At 49.9% G+C, this 23,539-nt stretch overlaps 1 protein-coding gene across 1 annotated transcript in view; it reads right to left on the reverse strand.

Moving 5' to 3' along the window:
- LOC116951388 (disintegrin and metalloproteinase domain-containing protein 17) overlaps window positions 1–20,918 on the reverse strand; it is a 45,067-nt gene extending 24,149 nt beyond the window's left edge. Inside the window, 8 exon segments of the mRNA XM_076073838.1 lie at window positions 404–493; window positions 1,284–1,416; window positions 1,973–2,124; window positions 2,127–2,201; window positions 2,694–2,782; window positions 3,114–3,247; window positions 11,774–11,906; window positions 20,072–20,918. Of these exon segments, the coding sequence (XP_075929953.1) occupies window positions 404–493; window positions 1,284–1,416; window positions 1,973–2,124; window positions 2,127–2,201; window positions 2,694–2,782; window positions 3,114–3,247; window positions 11,774–11,906; window positions 20,072–20,183 (918 nt within the window). The 5' untranslated portion in view covers window positions 20,184–20,918.
- Window positions 20,919–23,539: the final 2,621 nt, after the last annotated feature.

A 23,539-nucleotide genomic window follows, 5' to 3' on the forward strand; every position in this document is an offset into this window, starting at 1 on the left:
CCCACCTGATCGATCTGTAGTCCGTAGCCCTGGTAGTTGTTGTTGTGGGTGGTTGTGGGTGGTTGTTGTGGTTGTTGTGGTTGTTGTGGTGGTGGTGGATAGCCCACCTGATCGATCTGTAGTCCGTAGCCCTGGTAGTTGTTGTTGTGGGTGGTTGTTGTGGGTGGTTGTGGGTGGTTGTGGGTGGTTGTTGTGGTTGTTGTGGTGGTGGATAGCCCACCTGATCGATCTGTAGTCCGTAGCCACGGTAGTTGTTGTTGTGGGTGGTTGTTGTGGTTGTTGTGGTGGTGGATAGCCCACCTGATCGACCTGTAGTACGTAGCCCTGGTAGTTGTTGTTGTGGGTGGTTGTTGTGGGTGGTTGTGGGTGGTTGTTGTGGTTGTTGTGGTGGTGGATAGCCCACCTGATCGATCTGTAGTCCGTAGCCACGGTAGTTGTTGTTGTCCCACGTGGTGATGCGATAAATGTCATCCACTCGGTCAATCAGCTCAATCTGCACGCACACACACACACCCGGACACAAACACAAAGATCCCCCGTGTAGCTTTAACAGACTTTTGGGACAAGAGCTATTAGTGAGCGGCACCTATGAAAGCCGCACAGAGACACGAGGGGGTGGGTGGCCAGCACCACGCCCGGCCGCCTTTGTCTCCCCAGTGTGATGTTTACGCACCGCACCGGGTACTCAATTGAGGCCGCGTCGAACTAGGGGAGGCCCGGGACCGGTTCAGATAATCGTCACTGGTGTTGGCCGCGAGCGGGAACTGAACGCGGGTCACCGCGTTCGTAGCGCTAACCGCCGCACTACCGCTCACCAACACGCACACAGACGCACACAGATGCACTCGCACGCACACACACAGATGCACTCGCACACAGACACACACAGATGCACACACACACACACAGATGCGCACCCACACTAAAAACTAAACTATTTTGTATTTTACCAGGTACGGCCCACCGAGTTGTGTAGCTCTTTTTCAGAAGCGACCCGGGCCACAAACGATGGCCCAACGGTAGTGGCTCATCGTCACCATCACGTGGACAGCAGCCGGCGGAGGTAGTGAACGTGTGGCCACCGTGGTGCCACACAACCCCAGCCCCCCTGCCGCACGTCTCACGCGGTAGCTGGCGGTGCTGCGGTCCTCCCCCTCGTGTCCCGTGTCCCACACGTCCCCCCCCGTGCCCCCCCCCCCTTCCCTCGATGTCCCCCCCTCCCCCCCCCGTAACCCCCCCCCCTGACCCCCCCCTGACCCCCGACCCCCCCCGGCGCGTCTCACGAGATAGTTGACGGTGCTGCTCTCCTGGCTGCGCCCCATGTGAGTGAAGAAGCGGAAGTCGGCCACCAGCAGCAGCTTGCACGTGTCCCTGGGGCCGCGGGGTCGGGGGAGCGGCGTGCCCTCGGGGGGCCCTCTACACGGGAGGGGGGGGGGGGCGGGGGGGGGGCGGGGGGCGGGGGGGGAGATCAAACGCACCCCGCGATGGGAACGCAGGCCACGCACGGTGGTATGTGTGGCGGGAAAGCGAACTCGGGTGGACGGGTCTATGGCGCAGCGCGCTAATTGCTGCGCCACCACTCCCCCTGTTTTAGTCCGTGCCCTGGGGGCAACAGCGGGAGTTCCAGTTGGCCCCCGGCCCCTCCGGCCAGCGGGGCCCTGGCACGGGAGCACGGCCCACGTGCGCGCGCGACGGCCACCCCACCGACGCGCACACACACCGGTACGCACACACAGACAAAGATCGCCCCGCCCCCCGTACAGCCTTAGCAGGCCGTCGACGGCAAGTGCCGTCAGGCCGAGCAACCCAGGCGAGGCCCCGGACCGATTCAGGAAAAAACGGGTCAAATACTCACTGCCACTCGGCTATTTGGCGGCCGCGAGCGGGATTGGAACTCGAGTCGCCGGGGTTTGTTGAGCAGCGCGCCAAAGCGCTGCTCCACCGCTCCCCGCACGCCCGCACGCGGCTGTACCTGTGCGCTGCGGCGCCTCGGGCTCCCCCGCGGCCCCCCCCCCCGCGGCCCCCCCCCCCGCGGCCCCCCCCCCCGCGGCCGGCACCCCCGGGCTGGTGATGCCGCAGAAGCGGTGCGGCGGTGGGGCCGCCCCGGCCGACAGGGGCCCGGCTGGGGGCCGCACGTCCACGCTTCGGTAGACCACCAGGCGGCCATCGGCCGCCGTGCCGTTCGTCAGCCTCCACAGGGGCTACCGGGGGGAGGGGGGTGATGGGATGGGAGACGGGAAGCATTGTGATGAAGGTGGTGGAGTGTTGGTGTTGGTGATGGTGGTGGTGGTGGTGATAGTGACGTCAACGGTGGTGACGATGGTGGCGACGGTTGAGCCATGGGGATCTCCATGCGGTACTTGAGGAGTTGGCCGATGGTGGTGACGATGGTGGTGACGATGGTAATGATGGTGACGATGGTGGTGACGATGGTAATGATGGTGACGATGGTGGTCACGATGGTAATGATGGTGACGATGGTGGTCACGATGGTAATGATGGTGACGATGGTGGTGACGATGGTAATGATGGTGACGATGGTGGTGACGATGGTAATGATGGTGGCGCTGGTGAATGATGAGCACCTCCATGTCGCACTCGTGGAATTGACTGATGATCGTGACGGTGGTGATGGTGGTGACGATGGTGATGATGATGATGGTGGTGACGATGGTGATGATGATGATGATCACCTCCACGTGGTATTCTTGGCCTTGGCTGATGATCCGCGCTGTGAAATCATCGTGGTCCAAGTGGGCCTGTACTCGCGAACCCTGCTCACCTGTACATCACCACATCATCATCATCACATCACAAACATCAATACATCGCATCGTCTCATCAAAACCACACATCACCCCGTCACGCGTTACATGAACACCAACTACATTAACACATTCCAAATATATCAACAGATTTAGAAGCGTTGCAGGTTGACTTGACGTGCCAGGTTAGGTGCAGGGGTTACGGGACAAACCCGGGTGTTGTTGACCCAGGTTAACCGACCGAGACGACTGGCGGACGCTCCACTTGTGCCGCTCGCCAGCGGCGTTAGGGGGCGGGGGCGGGGGATGGGGGGAGGGGGGGAGCGGGCGGCCCCCCACCACTCTCACCGAGCACGGATCCGCTGTAGAAGGAGTGCGTGTCGACGGGGATGCTCCTCACCCGACCGCCCACCCCCCACAACTCGGCACGGAACGTCGGCGTGAAGAGCACGCCGTTGGGAATGAGCAGAAGACGGAAATCCCTGCGGGACACACAAAGACAAAGATCCCCCGTATAGCCTTTCACAGACTCTTGGGGCAAGTGCTGTTAGCGAGCAGCACCTGTGAAGGCCGGCACGACACACAAGGGGGTGGGTGGCCAGCGCCACGCCCGGCCGCCTTTGTCTCCCCAGTGGCGATGTTTACTACACACCGCACCAGGTACTCATTTGAAGCCGAGTCGACCTAGGGGAGGCCCAGTATCCGGTTCAGATAATCGTCACTGGGTGTAGACCGCGAGCGGGAATCGAACCCGTGTCGCCAGGTTCATAACGCAGCGTGGCGCTGACCGCTGCACTGCCACTCCCCACTGTGACACGCACGCACACACACAAACGCACGCACACACACACGCACGCACACACACACAAACGCACGCACACACACACGCACGCACGCACACACACACGCACGCACGCACGGGCACAAAGACAAAGACCCCCCCCCCCCTGTAAAGCCTCAATGTACCGTTTGGGACAAGTGCTGTATCCGTTCAGGCCCAAAGTCAGTCATTCTAGATTTAATACATCTATTTTTATAATTTATTAAACGGCTTATCAGCAAGCCAGCGAGCCACATGCGCAGCAGGAAACCCGTGTTCCTCTTTACACGTGCCCAAAGAAGCTGCAGCATAACCGCCCGGCGTTGAACCATTCCCAAGTTTGACTTCAACTTTCCGACAGACGGCTGTAGGGCCCAGCCCTTGCGCGCGTTCACGCTTCGTCCTTGTTCACGCTTCGTCCTTGTTCACGCTTCGTCCTTGTTCACGCTTCGTCCTTGTTCACGCTTCGTCCTTGTTCACGCTTCGTCCTTGTTCACGCTTCGTCCTTGTTCACGCTTCGTCCTTGTTCACGCTTCGTCCTTGTTCACGCTTTGTCCTTGTTCACGCTTCGTCCTTGTTCACGCTTTGTCCTTGTTCACGCTTCGTCCTTGTTCACGCGTCGTCCTTGTTCACGCTTTGTCCTTGTTCACGCTTCGTCCTTGTTCACGCTTTGTCCTTGTTCACGCTTCGTCCTTGTTCACGCGTCGTCCTTGTTCACGCTTTGTCATTGTTCACGCTTCGTCCTTGTTCACGCTTCGTCCTTGTTCACGCTTTGTCCTTGTTCACGCTTCGTCCTTGTTCACGCTTTGTCTTTGTTCACGCTTCGTCCTTGTTCACGCTTTGTCCTTGTTCACGCTTCGTCCTTGTTCACGCTTCGTCCTTGTTCACGCTTCGTCCTTGTTCACGCTTTGTCCTTGTTCACGCTTCGTCCTTGTTCACGCTTTGTCCTTGTTCACGCTTCGTCCTTGTTCACGCTTCGTCCTTGTTCACCCTTTGTCATTGTTCACGCTTCGTCATTGTTCACGCTTTGTCATTGTTCACGCTTCGTCCTTGTTCACGCTTCGTCCTTGTTCACGCTTCGTCCTTGTTCACGCTTCGTCGTTGTTCACGCTTTGTTGTTGTTCACGCTTAGTCGTTGTTCACGCTTAGTCCTTGTTCACGCTTCGTCCTTGTTCACGCTTCGTCCTTGTTCACGCTTCGTCCTTGTTCACGCTTCGTCGTTGTTCACGCTTTGTTGTTCACGCTTCGTCCTTGTTCACGCTTCGTCCTTGTTCACACTTCGTCCTTGTTCACGCTTCGTCCTTGTTCACGCTTCGTCCTTGTTCACGCTTTGTTGTTGTTCATGCTTTGTCATTGTTCACGCTTTGTCATTGTTCACGCTTTGTCATTGTTCACGCTTCGTCCTTGTTCACGCTTCGTCGTTGTTCACGCTTTGTTGTTCACGCTTCGTCCTTGTTCACGCTTCGTCCTTGTTCACACTTCGTCCTTGTTCACGCTTCGTCCTTGTTCACGCTTCGTCCTTGTTCACGCTTTGTTGTTGTTCACGCTTCGTCCTTGTTCACGCTTTGTCATTGTTCACGCTTCGTCCTTGTTCACGCTTCGTCCTTGTTCACGCTTCGTCCTTGTTCACGCTTTGTTGTTGTTCATGCTTTGTCATTGTTCACGCTTTGTCATTGTTCACGCTTTGTCATTGTTCACGCTTCGTCCTTGTTCACGCTTCGTCGTTGTTCACGCTTTGTTGTTCACGCTTCGTCCTTGTTCACGCTTCGTCCTTGTTCACACTTCGTCCTTGTTCACGCTTCGTCCTTGTTCACGCTTCGTCCTTGTTCACGCTTTGTTGTTGTTCACGCTTCGTCCTTGTTCACGCTTTGTCATTGTTCACGCTTCGTCCTTGTTCACGCTTCGTCCTTGTTCACGCTTCGTCGTTGTTCACGCTTTGTCCTTGTTCATGCTTTGTCCTTGTTCACGCTTTGTCATTGTTCACGCTTCGTCGTTGTTCACGCTTTGTCCTTGTTCACGCTTTGTTGTTGTTCACGCTTCGTCATTGTTCACGCTTTGTCCTTGTTCACGCTTTGTCATTGTTCACACTTTGTCATTGTTCACGCTTTGTCCTTGTTCACGCTTTGTTGTTGTTCACGCTTCGTCATTGTTCACGCTGTGTTGTTGTTCACGCTTCGTCATTGTTCACGCTTTGTCATTGTTCACGCTTCGTCCTTGTTCACGCTTTGTCATTGTTCACGCTTTGTCATTGTTCACGCTTTGTCATTGTTCACGCTTTGTCCTTGTTCACGCTTTGTCATTGTTCACGCTTCGTCCTTGTTCACGCTTCGTCCTTGTTCACGCTTTGTCATTGTTCACGCTTCGTCGTTGTTCACGCTTTGTTGTTGTTCACGCTTTGTCCTTGTTCACACTTTGTCATTGTTCACGCTTCGTCCTTGTTTGTTGTTGTTCACGCTTTGTCATTGTTCACGCTTCGTCCTTGTTCACGCTTCGTCCTTGTTCACGCTTTGTCATTGTTCACGCTTTGTTGTTGTTCACGCTTTGTCATTGTTCACGCTTCGTCCTTGTTCACGCTTTGTTGTTGTTCATGCTTTGTCCTTGTTCACGCTTTGTCATTGTTCACGCTTTGTCATTGTTCACGCTTTGTCATTGTTCACGCTTTGTTGTTGTTCACGCTTCGTCATTGTTCACACTGTCATTGTTCACGCTTTGTTCTTGTTCACGCTTTGTCATTGTTCACGCTTCGTCCTTGTTCACGCTTCGTCCTTGTTCACGCTTTGTCATTGTTCACGCTTCGTCGTTGTTCACGCTTCGTCATTGTTCACACTGTCATTGTTCACGCTTTGTTCTTGTTCACGCTTTGTCATTGTTCACGCTTCGTCCTTGTTCACGCTTTGTCATTGTTCACGCTTTGTCATTGTTCACGCTTTGTCCTTGTTCACGCTTTGTCATTGTTCACGCTTCGTCCTTGTTCACGCTTCGTCCTTGTTCACGCTTTGTCATTGTTCACGCTTCGTCGTTGTTCACGCTTTGTTGTTGTTCACGCTTTGTCCTTGTTCACACTTTGTCATTGTTCACGCTTCGTCCTTGTTTGTTGTTGTTCACGCTTTGTCATTGTTCACGCTTCGTCCTTGTTCACGCTTCGTCCTTGTTCACGCTTTGTCATTGTTCACGCTTTGTTGTTGTTCACGCTTTGTCATTGTTCACGCTTCGTCCTTGTTCACGCTTTGTTGTTGTTCATGCTTTGTCCTTGTTCACGCTTTGTCATTGTTCACGCTTTGTCATTGTTCACGCTTTGTCATTGTTCACGCTTTGTTGTTGTTCACGCTTCGTCATTGTTCACACTGTCATTGTTCACGCTTTGTTCTTGTTCACGCTTTGTCATTGTTCACGCTTCGTCCTTGTTCACGCTTCGTCCTTGTTCACGCTTTGTCATTGTTCACGCTTCGTCGTTGTTCACACTTCGTCATTGTTCACACTGTCATTGTTCACGCTTTGTTCTTGTTCACGCTTTGTCATTGTTCACGCTTCGTCCTTGTTCACGCTTTGTCATTGTTCACGCTTTGTCCTTGTTCACGCTTCGTCCTTGTTCACGCTTTGTTGTTGTTCACGCTTTGTCATTGTTCACGCTTTGTCATTGTTCACGCTTTGTTGTTGTTCACACTTTGTCCTTGTTCACGCTTCGTCATTGTTCACGCTTCGTCCTTGTTCACGCTTTGTCATTGTTCACGCTTTGTCCTTGTTCACGCTTTGTTGTTGTTCACGCTTCGTCCTTGTTCACGCTTTGTCCTTGTTCACGCTTTGTCCTTGTTCACGCTTTGTCATTGTTCACGCTTCGTCGTTGTTCACGCTTCGTCATTGTTCACACTGTCATTGTTCACGCTTTGTTCTTGTTCACGCTTTGTCATTGTTCACGCTTCGTCCTTGTTCACGCTTTGTCATTGTTCACGCTTTGTCCTTGTTCACGCTTCGTCATTGTTCACGCTTCGTCCTTGTTCACGCTTTGTCATTGTTCACGCTTTGTCCTTGTTCACGCTTTGTTGTTGTTCACGCTTCGTCCTTGTTCACGCTTTGTCCTTGTTCACGCTTTGTCCTTGTTCATGCTTTGTCATTGTTCACGCTTAGTCGTTGTTCACGCTTTGTCCTTGTTCACACTTCGTCGTTGTTCACGCTTTGTCATTGTTCACGCTTTATCATTGTTCACACTTTGTCATTGTTCACGCTTCGTCCTTGTTCACGCTTCGTCGTTGTTCACGCTTTGTCCTTGTTCATGCTTTGTCCTTGTTCACGCTTTGTCATTGTTCACGCTTCGTCGTTGTTCACGCTTTGTCCTTGTTCACGCTTTGTTGTTGTTCACACTTCGTCATTGTTCACGCTTTGTCCTTGTTCACGCTTTGTCATTGTTCACACTTTGTCATTGTTCACGCTTTGTCCTTGTTCACGCTTTGTTGTTGTTCACGCTTCGTCATTGTTCACGCTGTGTTGTTGTTCACGCTTCGTCATTGTTCACGCTTTGTCATTGTTCACGCTTCGTCCTTGTTCACGCTTTGTCATTGTTCACGCTTTGTCATTGTTCACGCTTTGTCATTGTTCACGCTTTGTCATTGTTCACGCTTTGTCCTTGTTCACGCTTTGTCATTGTTCACGCTTCGTCCTTGTTCACGCTTCGTCCTTGTTCACGCTTTGTCCTTGTTCACGCTTTGTCATTGTTCACGCTTTGTCATTGTTCACGCTTTGTCCTTGTTCACGCTTTGTCATTGTTCACGCTTCGTCCTTGTTCACGCTTCGTCCTTGTTCACGCTTTGTCATTGTTCACGCTTCGTCGTTGTTCATGCTTTGTTGTTGTTCACGCTTTGTCCTTGTTCACACTTTGTCATTGTTCCCGCTTCGTCCTTGTTTGTTGTTGTTCACGCTTTGTCATTGTTCACGCTTCGTCCTTGTTCACGCTTCGTCCTTGTTCACGCTTTGTCATTGTTCACGCTTTGTTGTTGTTCACGCTTTGTCATTGTTCACGCTTCGTCCTTGTTCACGCTTTGTTGTTGTTCATGCTTTGTCCTTGTTCACGCTTTGTCATTGTTCACGCTTTGTCATTGTTCACGCTTTGTCATTGTTCACGCTTTGTTGTTGTTCACGCTTCGTCATTGTTCACACTGTCATTGTTCACGCTTTGTTCTTGTTCACGCTTTGTCATTGTTCACGCTTCGTCCTTGTTCACGCTTCGTCCTTGTTCACGCTTTGTCATTGTTCACGCTTCGTCGTTGTTCACGCTTCGTCATTGTTCACACTGTCATTGTTCACGCTTTGTTCTTGTTCACGCTTTGTCATTGTTCACGCTTCGTCCTTGTTCACGCTTTGTCATTGTTCACGCTTTGTCCTTGTTCACGCTTCGTCCTTGTTCACGCTTTGTTGTTGTTCACGCTTTGTCATTGTTCACGCTTTGTCATTGTTCACGCTTTGTTGTTGTTCACACTTTGTCCTTGTTCACGCTTCGTCATTGTTCACGCTTCGTCCTTGTTCACGCTTTGTCATTGTTCACGCTTTGTCCTTGTTCACGCTTTGTTGTTGTTCACGCTTCGTCCTTGTTCACGCTTTGTCATTGTTCACGCTTCGTCGTTGTTCACGCTTCGTCATTGTTCACACTGTCATTGTTCACGCTTTGTTCTTGTTCACGCTTTGTCATTGTTCACGCTTTGTTCTTGTTCACGCTTTGTCATTGTTCACGCTTCGTCCTTGTTCACGCTTTGTCATTGTTCACGCTTTGTCCTTGTTCACGCTTCGTCATTGTTCACGCTTCGTCCTTGTTCACGCTTTGTCATTGTTCACGCTTTGTCCTTGTTCACGCTTTGTTGTTGTTCACGCTTCGTCCTTGTTCACGCTTTGTCCTTGTTCACGCTTTGTCCTTGTTCATGCTTTGTCATTGTTCACGCTTAGTCGTTGTTCACGCTTTGTCCTTGTTCACACTTCGTCGTTGTTCACGCTTTGTCATTGTTCACGCTTTATCATTGTTCACACTTTGTCATTGTTCACGCTTCGTCGTTGTTCACGCGTACAGCAGCAGCCCCTTTGGTCGATAGACTGCTGGAACAGGGCCCCGCCACACCAAGTGGGCCATAGAGGTGATCTGACCGTATATCGCTGCGCTGGTCAGCAGCCGTGGGGGGGGGGGGGGGGGGGGGAGTGACGGTGGGAAGCGTGAGGAAGGAGTGGGCACAGCTGCGGCCCTAAGCTGACCTCGCGTCGTGCGCTCACCCGCCGTTCCGCCGTGTTTCATCGTGCCGGTCGCCGTGCGGTGTCCGATGGCCGCGTAGGATGAGCACAAACAACACATGCGTGTGTGTGCGCGGTGGTGTAGCGGCAGGCAAGGCTGCGTGGGCTGGGTCATGTCGCCCGCATGCCCAGCCATCAGATACCTAAACACCTTTTTTTCGGCCAGACAGAGGGGGCCAAATGGGCACAGTGCAGGCTAGAGAAGAGATGGAGTGATGTGGTACAGGAGGGCGTGGAGCTGAGTGGACTTGCCGATGACTGATACCAGCGGTGTCAAGATCGGCCTCTGTGGAGGAGGCTCGTGAAGGACGCTGCTACTGGGCAGTTGGAGGCGGTCGCCCTCCAACAACAACGGAGGGCGGAGGAGCGACGCTCACAACAACGAGCGGAGCGCCGGGTGGCTAAAACACAGCAGGTTGGCACAGTAGGGGGCACAGGTGGTGCATCAGCCAGTCATCTCAGTCATCTCAGTCAGTCGACCCGTGGCACTTGGGTCTGCCCCGTGACCTCCTGCCAGCGGGCGTTCGGCACTTCACGTGGCCTCAGGGTGCACATGGCCTGGCACAAGCGTCGTGGTGACGTCACCGCCACTTACTGGCGAATGGCGGTTGTTGTTGTTTTAACAAATAGCCGTCGTCGCTACGAACCCGGCGACCCGGGTTCGATTTCCATTCACGAACACCGGTGACGGTAGTCTTGACGGTCCTGGGCCTCGCCTAGGTCGACTCAGCCTCGATTGAGTACCTGGTGCGGTGTGTAAACATCGCCACTGGGGAGACAAAGGTGGCCAGGCGTGGTGCTGGCCACCCATCCCCTCGTGTGCCCCGCCGGCCTTCATCAGTGCTACTCGCCAACAGCACTTGCCCCAAAAGTCTATTAAAGGCTACACGGGGGATCTTTGTTTGTGTGGTGTTTGTGGGGAACGGTAGTGCAGTGGTTAAGAATGCTGTGCTACAAACCGGTAACCCAAGTTCGATTCCTGCTCACCGGTTCAGATAAGAGTAACCGATGTTGCTTGTGAGTGGAAATCGACCTCGGGTCGCTGGGCTCGTCGCACAGAACGCTCAATCGCTGCACCAACAGTCTCAACCACTCGCACAAACTCACACGCACTACACACACACACTCTACACACACACACTCTGCACACACACACTCACTCTCTGTGCCCAACACCCTCACTCACTCTCTGTGCCAAACACACTCACTCACTCTCTGCACACACACTCACTCACTCTCTGTGTCCAACACACTCACTCATTCTCTGCACACACTCACTCACTCTCTGTACACACTCACTCTCTGTCCACACTCACTCTCTGCACACACTCACTCACTCTCTGCACACACACACACACTCTCTGCACACAACACACTCACTCACTCTCTGCACACAACACACTCACTCTCTGTGCCAAACACACTCACTCTCTGTCCACAACACACTCACTCTCTGTACACACTCACTCACTCTCTGTGTCCAACACACTCACTCTCTGCACACAACACACACACTCACTCTCTGCACACACTCACTCACTCTCTGCACACACACACTCACTCACTCTGTGTGCCCAACACACTCAATCACTCTCGTGTCCACAACACACTCACTCTCTGCACACACACACTCTCTGTACACAACACACTCATTCACTCTCTGCACACACTCACTCACTCACTCTCTGCACACACACACTCACTCTCTGTACACAACACACTCACTCACTCTCTGTGCACACAACACACTCACTCTCTGTCCACAACACACACTCACTCTCTGCACACAACACACACACTCACTCTCTGCACACACTCACTCTCTGCACACAAGACACTCACTCACTCTCTGCACACACATTCACTCACTCACTCTCTGCACACACGCTGGCGAAGTTCGCCAGCGAGGCCCTGGGCTTACCTGTCGAGGGCCGAAAAGGTGAGGTATCTCTCCAGGGAAGCCGGAGCCCCCAGGGCTCGGCGGGACACGGAGTGTGTGAGCTCCCCCAGCGAGAGCAGGCTGTAGTGGTGCAGCATGCGCGACAGGTCCTTCTCTACGGACGCCACGGCAGCACCAACAGCGACATCATTAGCATCGTCGTCGTCATCGTCATTAATACAAGTACCGCCATCGTCAACAATGCCGTCACCATTATCGTTAACGACAGAGACGCACACAGAGAGAGACACACACACACACAGGCACACAGAGAAAACAATGCCTACGCCTTTGTGTTTGCCTGTGCGTGCACGGTTCTGTGTTTTATCCCTCTCTTAAATTTAGCATTCTTTGGAAGAACGTTAATCAACCAGGTGGGGTGTTGACTGCTGTTGTGTTGGCCGACTCTCTGTGTTGTATCGCATTTTATTTCTAAGTTCACTAGGTTTGTTTTCTCTTTTCATTTGTACCTGATGATGATTGCTAGTGTTGCAAATCCAAACGTCGTCCGCTATTATTTGATTTATTATCTTCTCTTTCTCCGTGACTTTACCGGAGGTACCAAAGAGTACTTCCTGCAGTCACGAAAGCGACGAATCAAGTAACAACATCATCAGTTTCACCGTTATGATCGTCGTCATTGATATCACTACCGCTATCTTCACCATCATCATCATCACTTTCACCGTTATGATCGTCGTCATTGATACCACTACCGCTATCTTCACCATCATCATCATCACTTTCACCGTTATGATCGTCGTCATTGATACCACTACCGCTATCTTCACCATCATCATCATCATCACGATCCTCATCAACAACATCACCACTGACATCATCATCGTCGCCATTAACACCAGCACCGCTATCTTCACCATCATCATCATCATCACGATCCTCATCAACAACATCACCACCACCATCATCATCGTCGCCATTAACACCAGCACGGCTATCTTCATCATCATCACGATCCTCATCAACAACATCACCACTGACATCATCATCGTCGCCATTAACACCAGCACCGCTATCTTCACCATCATCATCATCACGATCCTCATCAACAACATCACCACCATCATCATCGTCGCCATTACCACCAGCACCGCTATCTTCACCATCACCATCATCATCACGATCCTCATTAACAACATCACCACCATCATCATCGTCGCCATTAACACCAGCACCGCTATTTTCACCATCATCACGATCCTCATCAACAACATCACCACTGACATCATCATCGTCGCCATTAACACCAGCACCGCTATCTTCACCATCATCATCACGATCCTCATCAACAACATCACCACTGACATCATCATCGTCGCCATTAACACCAGCACCGCTATCTTCACCATCATCATCATCACGATCCTCATCAACAACATCACCACCATCATCATCGTCATTAACACCAGCACCGCTATTCTTCACCATCATCATCACGATCCTCATCAACAACATCACCACTGACATCATCATCGTCGCCATTAACACCAGCACCGCTATCTTCACCATCATCATCATCATCATCACGATCCTCATCAACAACATCACCACTGACATCATCATCGTCGCTATTAACACCAGCACCTCTATCTTCACCATCACCATCATCATCACGATCCTCATCAACAACATCACCACTGACATCATCACAATTACCACCTACAACACCAAAGTCAAACATACCCTATATAACCTATTGGGGAAAGTGCTGTTAGCGAGCATCAATGAAGGCCGGAATGGCACAGAAGGAGGTGGGTGGCCACTGTTATTGTTCGTGAGCAGCAATTGACCTCAGGTCGCCGGGTTCCTAGCACAGTGCACTAACCACTGCGCCAACCACTGCGCCACCACTCCCCAAAGACAAAGATCCGCCCCTATAGCCTTAACTGACTGTCGGGGTAAGTGCTGTTAGCGAGCATCAATGAAGGCCGGCACAACACACGAAGGAGGTGGGTGGCCAGCACTACGCCCGACCACCTTTGTCTCCCCAGTGGAGTTGTTTACACATGACACCAGGTACTCATTTGAGGCTGAGTCGACCTACAATGGCCATCACCACCAACACCAACATACACATAACGACATCGCCATCGCCGACCTACAGATGACGATATCGTCATCACCGACATCACCACAAATGAAATCGGTTGACAGAAGTGTGAACAACAACAACGATCTGAACTTGCCTACATTCTAGATGAGACTGCACCTCCACCACCACCACCATCGAGTTTCATTCCCGCTCACGGCCACCACCGGTGACGATTATTTGAACCGGTCCTGGGCCTCCCCTAGGTCGACTCAGCCTCAAACGAGTAAGTGATGTGTCAACATCGCCACTGGGGAGACAAAGGCGGCCGGCCGTGGTGAATCCAAGTCCCGGGCGAAGCCGGGTAGTAAAGCTAGTGTGAGTATATAGGACTACATGCGAGTCTGTGGGTCTCTCCGTGAGTCCATGAGTCACTCAGTGAGACGACACACGAGTTGAACCACTGTGAAATCTCTGTGACTCTATGAATCCCAATGTGAGGATGTAGGACTCCATTGCGAGTCTGTGGGTCTCTCCGTGTGTCCATGAGTCACTATGCGAGACCACTACGGGGTAATGAACCCATTGCCAACTCCAAAAACTTGACGTAACATCAACAGAGCCATTTCCTGGCAAGACTCATCTCTGGACGTTACAGCCTTATGAGTCACTCACTTCCGATTAGCACGGTTTGCTACGTGCGGTGCGTAAGAAGTTAAATCAGCCATGAACCAGAGACACTAACAGCGAAATTGGCCATACACCCCAATGCTGAAATATGACCTGCAAATTAAATAAAGAAGCGACCTGGCTATCAGAAAAGATAGCTCAAACGGAAGTGGCTTATCACGTGGAAATCTATAGCAGCCAAATACTTCGAAGCACGTGATGTTGATTTTAAATGTGGAGGGGAAAACCGGAGGATCCAGAGACAAATCCACGCCCCCACGGGGAGCGAGAGAGAGAGACACCGCAAACTCCAAATATACAACATTCATCAGGGGCCGGGGTTGAACCCATGACCTCGTGTATACCCAGCGAGGTAGTTAACATCTCCAAACCACCGTGGCGTCCCAGATTCCTTAACTGGATTCACACACAGCAGCAGTGGCAATTGTCCCCTACTGCGTCTCGAGACTCAGACTTTCCCGGGTAAACAAATAACCCAGCACCACCACCATCATTATTATTATTACCATCATCACGATGATGTTAATAAGATCCCCCAACGCCATCACCACCAACACCACGCCTAAACACCACCGTTACGACAACTTGAATATCACCATCATCATCATCAATAGTGGCATCATCACCACCCGTCATAACATAGTGGTATCATCATTGTTAGTACTGTATCACATCACAACAATCATCATCACATCGTTAGGACTACACCAACATCATCAACAGCACCTTCGATGAGCACAGTTGGTTGGCTACATGCGGCGCGGGAAGAAGTTCAAACATACGTTACATCAAACCATAACACCAACACCATCATCTTCATTGACACGAAAACGCCACCATCACTGCGTCGTCATCACAATTATCAATACCACGCCACCATCACCACATCATCATTACATCATTCATACCACAGCACCATCCTTACCATAATTACAATAATCGCCAATGTAACCACAACAATACCATGCTGTCATTACACTATCAAAAACGGCAACATATACACACCATTACCACAGCGCAGCCAACACCATCATTAACACCTACATCATAACTTGCAGAACATCACAATTAGCACAATTACACCATTAACATCACCATCAACACAAAACTGTCATCCCAATCATCACCATCACAACCGTCACCATCCCTGACAGCAGAACACCATCACCAATGACATAAAGAAAAACACAATCACATCAAATGCCATAATTCTATCACTTTCACTACAACACCATCATCACGAACAATACATCAACCTCCACCACCATCGATCACCATCACATCACCACGGCAGCAACACCACACCATCACAACACCACCACATCACCATCACAACACCACACCAAGATGAGCACACCACCATCTCCACAACACCACCACCATACCATCATGACCACAACACTACCACCATACCACAACACCACCACCATACCATCACCACCACAACACTACCACCACGACAACACCACTACCATCACACCACCACCATCACACCATCACCACCATACCACCACAACACCACCACACCACAACAGCACCATCACTACCACCACCACACCACCACTACCACCACCACCACACCACCACCATCACCACCACTACCACAACAACACCACCACCACTACCACCACCATCACCACTACCACCACAACACCACCATAACACCACCACACCACAACACCACCATCACTACCACCACACCACCACCACCACCACAACAACACCACCACCACCATCACCACCACTACCACAACAACACCACCACCACTACCACCATCACCACTACCACCACCACCATAACACCACCACACCACAACACCACCACCACCATCACCACCACTACCACAACAACACCACCACCACTACCACCACCATCACCACTACCACCACCACCATCAACACTACCACCACCACCATACCACCACACCACCACCATCAACACTACCACCACCACCATACCACCACACCACAACACCACCACTACCACCACCACCACCACCACCACACCACCACCACCACAACAACACCATCACAACAACACCACCATCACTACCACCACCATACCACCACCACTACATCACCACCACCATACCACCACAACACCACAATCACTACCACCACCACAACAACAACAACAACACCACAACAACACCACCACAACAACACAACAACACCACAACAACACCACAACACCACAACAACACCACCACAACAACACCACAACAACAACACAACAACAACACCACAACAACAACACCACAACAACACAACAACACAACAACAACACAACAACAACACAACAACACAACAACACCACAACAACACCACAACACAACAACACCACAACAACACCACACCAACAACACCACAACAACACCACAACAACAACACCACAACAACACCACAACAACACAACAACACCACAACAACAACACCACAACAACAACAACACCACAACACCACCACCACAACAACACCACCACAACAACACCACCACAACAACAACACCACAACAACACCACCACACCACCATCACCACCACTACCACAACAACACCACCACCACCACCACCACACCACCACCACTACCACCACCACCACACCACCACCACAACCACACCATCACAACAACACCACCATCACTACCACCACCATACCACCACCACTACATCACCACCACCATACCACCACAACACCACAATCACTACCACCACCACAACAACACCACAACAACACAACAACACCACAACAACACCACCACAACAACACAACAACAACACCACAACAACAACACCACAACAACAACACCACAACAACACCACAACAACACCACCACAACAACAACACAACAACACAACAACAACACAACACCACAACAACAACACCACAACAACACAACAACAACACAACAACACCACAACACCACAACAACACCACAACAACACCACAACAACAACACCACAACAACACCACAACAACAACACCACAACAACAACACCACAACAACAACACCACAACAACAACACCACAACAACACAACAACACCAACAACAACAACACCACAACAACAACAACAACACCACAACACCACCACCACAACAACACCACCACAACAACACCACAACAACAACACCACAACAACACCACCACCACTACCACAACAACACCACCACCAACACCATCACCACTACCACCACCACCACCATAACACCACCACACCACAACACCACCATCACTACCACCACCACACCACCACCACCACACCACCACCACCACCACACCACCACCACACCACCACCACAAGAACACCATCACAACAACACCACCATCACTACCACCACCATACCACCACCACTACATCACCACCACCATACCACCACAACACCACAATCATTACCACCACCACACCACCACAACAACAACACAACAACAACAACAACACCACCACAGCACCACAACAACACCACAACAACACCACAACAACACCACAACAACACCACAACAACAACACAACAACACCACCACAACAACAACACCACCACAACAACACCACAACAACACCACAACAACACCACAACAACACCACAACAACAACACCACAACAACACCACCACAGCAACACCACAACAACACCACAACAACAACACCACAACAACACCACAACAACAACACCGCAACAACACCACAACACCACCACAACACCACCACAACAACACCACAACAACACCACAACACCACTACTACAACAACACCACAACAACAACACCACAACAACACCACCACAACAACAACACCACAACAACACCACCACAACAACAACACCACAACAACACCACAACAACAACACCACAACAACACCACAACAACACCACCACAACAACAACACCACAACAACACAACAACACCGCCTCTCTCACCTGCTCGGGACCCCAGCGAGTGTGGGATCACGACCAGCAGCAGCAGCAGCACCACAACAACACCACAACACCACAACAACAACACCACAACAACACCACAACAACAACACCAGAACAACAACACCACAACAACAACACAACAACACCACCACAACAACACAACCACAACCACAACAACACAACAACAACAACACCACAACAACTACACAACAACACCACAACAACAACACCACAACAACACAACACCACAACAACACCAGCACAACACCACAACAACACAACAACACCACAACAACAACACCACAACAACACCACAACACCACAACAACACCACAACAACACCACAACAACAACACCACCACAACAACACCACAACAACACCACCACAGCAACACCACAACAACACCACAACAACAACACCACAACACCACAACAACACCACAATACCACCACTACAACAACACCACAACAACACCACCACAACAACAACACCACAACAACAACACAACACCACCACAACAACACCACAACAACACCACAACACCACCACTACAACAACACCACAACAACACCACCACAACAACAACACCACAACAACACCGCCTCTCTCACCTGCTCGGGACCCCAGCGAGTGTGGGATCACGACCAGCAGCAGCAGCACAACAACAACACCACAACACCACAACAACAACACCACAACAACACCACAACAACAACACCACAACAACAACACCACAACAACAACACCACCACCACAACAACACAACACCACAACAACACCACAACAACACCACCACAACAACACCACCACAACAACAACACCACAACAACACAACACCACAACAACACCACAACAACACCACAACAACACCACCACAACAACACAACACCACAACAACAACACCACCACAACAACAACACCACAACACCACAACAACACCACAACAACACAACACCACAACAACAACACCACCACAACACCACAACAACACCACCACAACAACACAACCACAACAACACAACACCACAACAACACCACAACAACACCACAACAACAACACCACAACAACAACACCACAACAACAACACCACAACAACACCACAACACCACCACAACAACACCACAACAACACAACAACACCACCACAACAACACCACAACAACACCACCACAACAACACAACACCACAACAACACCACAACAACATCACAACAACACCACAACAACACCACCACCACAACAACAACACCACAACAACACCACAACAACACAACACCACAACAACAACACCACCACAACAACACCACAACACCACAACAACAACACCACCACAACAACACAACACCACAACACCAGCACAACACCACAACAACACCACAACAACAACACAACAACAACACCACAACAACACAACACCACAACAACAACACCAAAACAACAACACCACAACAACACCACAACAACACAACACCACAACAACACCACCACAACAACACAACACCACAACAACACCACCACAACAACACCACCACCACAACACCACAACAACGACACCACAACAACGACACCACAACAACACCACCACAACACCACAACAACACCACAACACCACCGCCTCTCTCACCTGCTAGGGACCCCAGCGAGTGTGGGATCACGACCAGCAGCAGCAGCAGAGGGACCCAGCGAGCCCGCGGGACCCCGCAGGCCCACAGGGGTCCGTCGGGGATCCGCCTCATGGCTCCCTAGAGGGGGGGGGGGCCTCAGGTCCTAGGGGACCCCGGCTAACCGAAGGGGGTCTCTGTGAGTAGCACCCGGGGGTCAAGAAGCGGTCCCCCGATCTTCAAGCGATCCCCTAAGCCGGGGGGAGGGGGGTAGGAGGGAGCGAACCGGGGTCCCTAGTTTTGGGGGGTCTCTAGGATGAAAAAAGGTCACCCCCCCCCCCTAAGCGGGGGACCATGAAGAGTCGCCGGGGCGGGGACCCCCAGAAAGGGGGAGTGGAGTCCCTCTGTAAGGGGGGAGCTGGGGGGGGGGGCACTCTCGCAGGGGTCCCCGAGGGGGCGAGGGGGCCCTGGGGGTCCCTCCGAGGGAGCGAGGGGGCGAGTGCTGTGAGCAGCAGGGGGGGGGGGTAGACGAGGTTGGAGTTGGAGTCGACGAGGAAGGCTGCGGACGAGGTCGGAGGTCGGACTTAGCTGCAACGAGGTGGAGGTGGAGTTGACGTGGACGCGCTAGGGGGTGACGCTGGACGATGATGATGATGGTGGTGGTGGTGGTCAACTAATGAGGAGAACGAGGTGGACGTAGACGAGGCGGCGGCGGCGGCGGCGGTGGAGGCTGAAGAAGTGCAGGAGGAGGTTGGACGAGGAGCCGAGACCAGGAAACTCGGCCTGGGGATGGTCGCGGAGAGCCGGGGCCCTGTGGCCTCGGCGGGAGGCGGAGTCAGGGACAGCCCCTCCCCCCCCTGACTCCGCCTCCCCCCCCTGACTCCGCCTCCCCCCCCTGACTCCGCCTCCCCCCCCTGACTCCGCCTCCCCCCCCTGACTCCGCCTCCCCCCCCTGACTCCGCCTCCCCCCCCTGACTCCGCCTCCCCCCCCTGACTCCGCCTCCCCCCCCTGACTCCGCCTCCCCCCCCTGACTCCGCCTCCCCCCCCTGACTCCGCCTCCCCCCCCTGACTCCGCCTCCCCCCCCTGACTCCGCCTCCCCCCCCTGACTCCGCCTCCCCCCTCACCCCTCCCCCCCCTCCCCCCTGACTCTTTGGTTGTTTGGGTAAAGTGGCGTCGTCGGTATAAAAAGATCAAACAAATACCGCCGTGACTTTACACGAGCGAACCAAAGAATACATCGGGGCAGCTCAGGGTTATTTAACGCACTTTAGCAATGGCATGAAAACATTCTTAATTGTTAATCATTTAAAGTACAGTATGTATAGTTATTTATTTTGTCCTCTTCCTACGGCGTCGCCTCAAATCCACCGTTTACGAAACTCGGAAAGAATTTACCCCAAACCATAATTGGCGAACGTTAAAACTAATACATCTGTACGGTACACAACAACAAAAAAATCCCTGAAAAATTGTCTTTAAAAAAAAGGAGAATTAATTGCAGCGTGCGCTCGCGTTAATTGTGAACGTTTTGGTAAAGTAAAAAGTACATTAAATAACCCTGCGCTATGTTAGTATAAATACAATAACACTGTGTGATGTTAGTATAAATACAATAACACTGTGTGATGTTAGTATAAATACAATAACACTGTGTGATGTTAGTATAAATACAATAACACTGTGTGATGTTAGTATAAATACAATAACGTTGTGTGATGTTAGTATAAATACAATAACACTGTGTGATGTTAGTATAAATACAATAACGTTGTGTGATGTTAGTATAAATACAATAACACTCTGTGATGTTAGTATAAATACAATAACCTTGTGTGATGTTAGTATAAATACAATAACACTGTGTGATGTTAGTATAAATACAATAACACTGTGTGATGTTAGTATAAATACAATAACGTTGTGTGATGTTAGTATAAATACAAGAACACTGTGTGATGTTAGTATAAATACAATACCACTGTGTGATGTTAGTATAAATACAATAACACTGTGTGATGTTAGTCTAAATACAATAACCCTGTGTGATGTTAGTATAAATACAATACCACTGTGTGATGTTAGTATAAATACAATACCACTGTGTGATGTTAGTATAAATACAATAACCCTGTGTGATGTTAGTCTAAATACAATAACACTGTGTGATGTTAGTATAAATACAATAACACTGTGTGATGTTAGTATAAATACAATAACACTGTGTGATGTTAGTATAAATACAATAACACTCTGTGATGTTAGTATAAATACAATACCACTGTGTGATGTTAGTATAAATACAATAACACTGCGCTATGTTAGTATAAATACAATAACACTGTGTGATGTTAGTATAAATACAATAACACTGAGTGATGTTAGTATAAATACATTAACACTGTGTGATGTTAGTATAAATACAATAACCCTGTGTGATGTTAGTATAAATACAATAACACTGTGTGATGTTAGTATAAATACAATAACCTTGTGTGATGTTAGTATAAATACAATAACCTTGTGTGATGTTAGTATAAATACAATAACACTTTGTGATGTTAGTATACATACAATAACCTTGTGTGATGTTAGTATAAATACAATAACACTGTGTGATGTTAGTATAAATACAATAACACTGTGTGATGTTAGTATAAATACAATAACCTTGTGTGATGTTAGTATAAATACAATAACCTTGTGTGATGTTAGTATAAATACAATAACACTTTGTGATGTTAGTATAAATACAATAACCTTGTGTGATGTTAGTATAAATACAATAACACTGTGTGATGTTAGTATAAATACAACAACCCTGAGTGATGTTAGTATAAATACAATAACCCTGTGTGATGTTAGTATAAATATAATAACACTGTGATGTTAGTATAAATACAATAACACTGTGTGATGTTAGTATAAATACAATGACACTGTGTGATGTTAGTATAAATACAATAACACTGTGTGATGTTAGTATAAATACAATAACACTGTGTGATGTTAGTATAAATACAATACCACTATGTGTTGTTAGTATAAATACAATAACACTGTGTGATGTTAGTATAAATACAATAACACTGTGTGATGTTAGTATAAATACAATACCACTGTGTGATGTTAGTATAAATACAATACCACTGTGTGATGTTAGTATAAATACAATAACCCTGTGTGATGTTAGTCTAAATACAATAACACTGTGTGATGTTAGTATAAATACAATAACACTGTGTGATGTTAGTATAAATACAATAACACTGTGTGATGTTAGTATAAATACAATAACACTCTGTGATGTTAGTATAAATACAATAACACTGTGTGATGTTAGTATAAATACAATAACACTGCGCTATGTTAGTATAAATACAATAACACTGTGTGATGTTAGTATAAATACAATAACACTGAGTGATGTTAGTATAAATACATTAACACTGTGTGATGTTAGTATAAATACAATAACCCTGTGTGATGTTA

Source organism: Petromyzon marinus, chromosome 43 (assembly GCF_048934315.1).
Source record: "Petromyzon marinus isolate PM22_M1 ecotype Great Lakes invasive population chromosome 43, UKy_Petmar_22M1.pri1.0, whole genome shotgun sequence".
Classification (NCBI taxonomy): domain Eukaryota; kingdom Metazoa; phylum Chordata; class Hyperoartia; order Petromyzontiformes; family Petromyzontidae; genus Petromyzon; species Petromyzon marinus.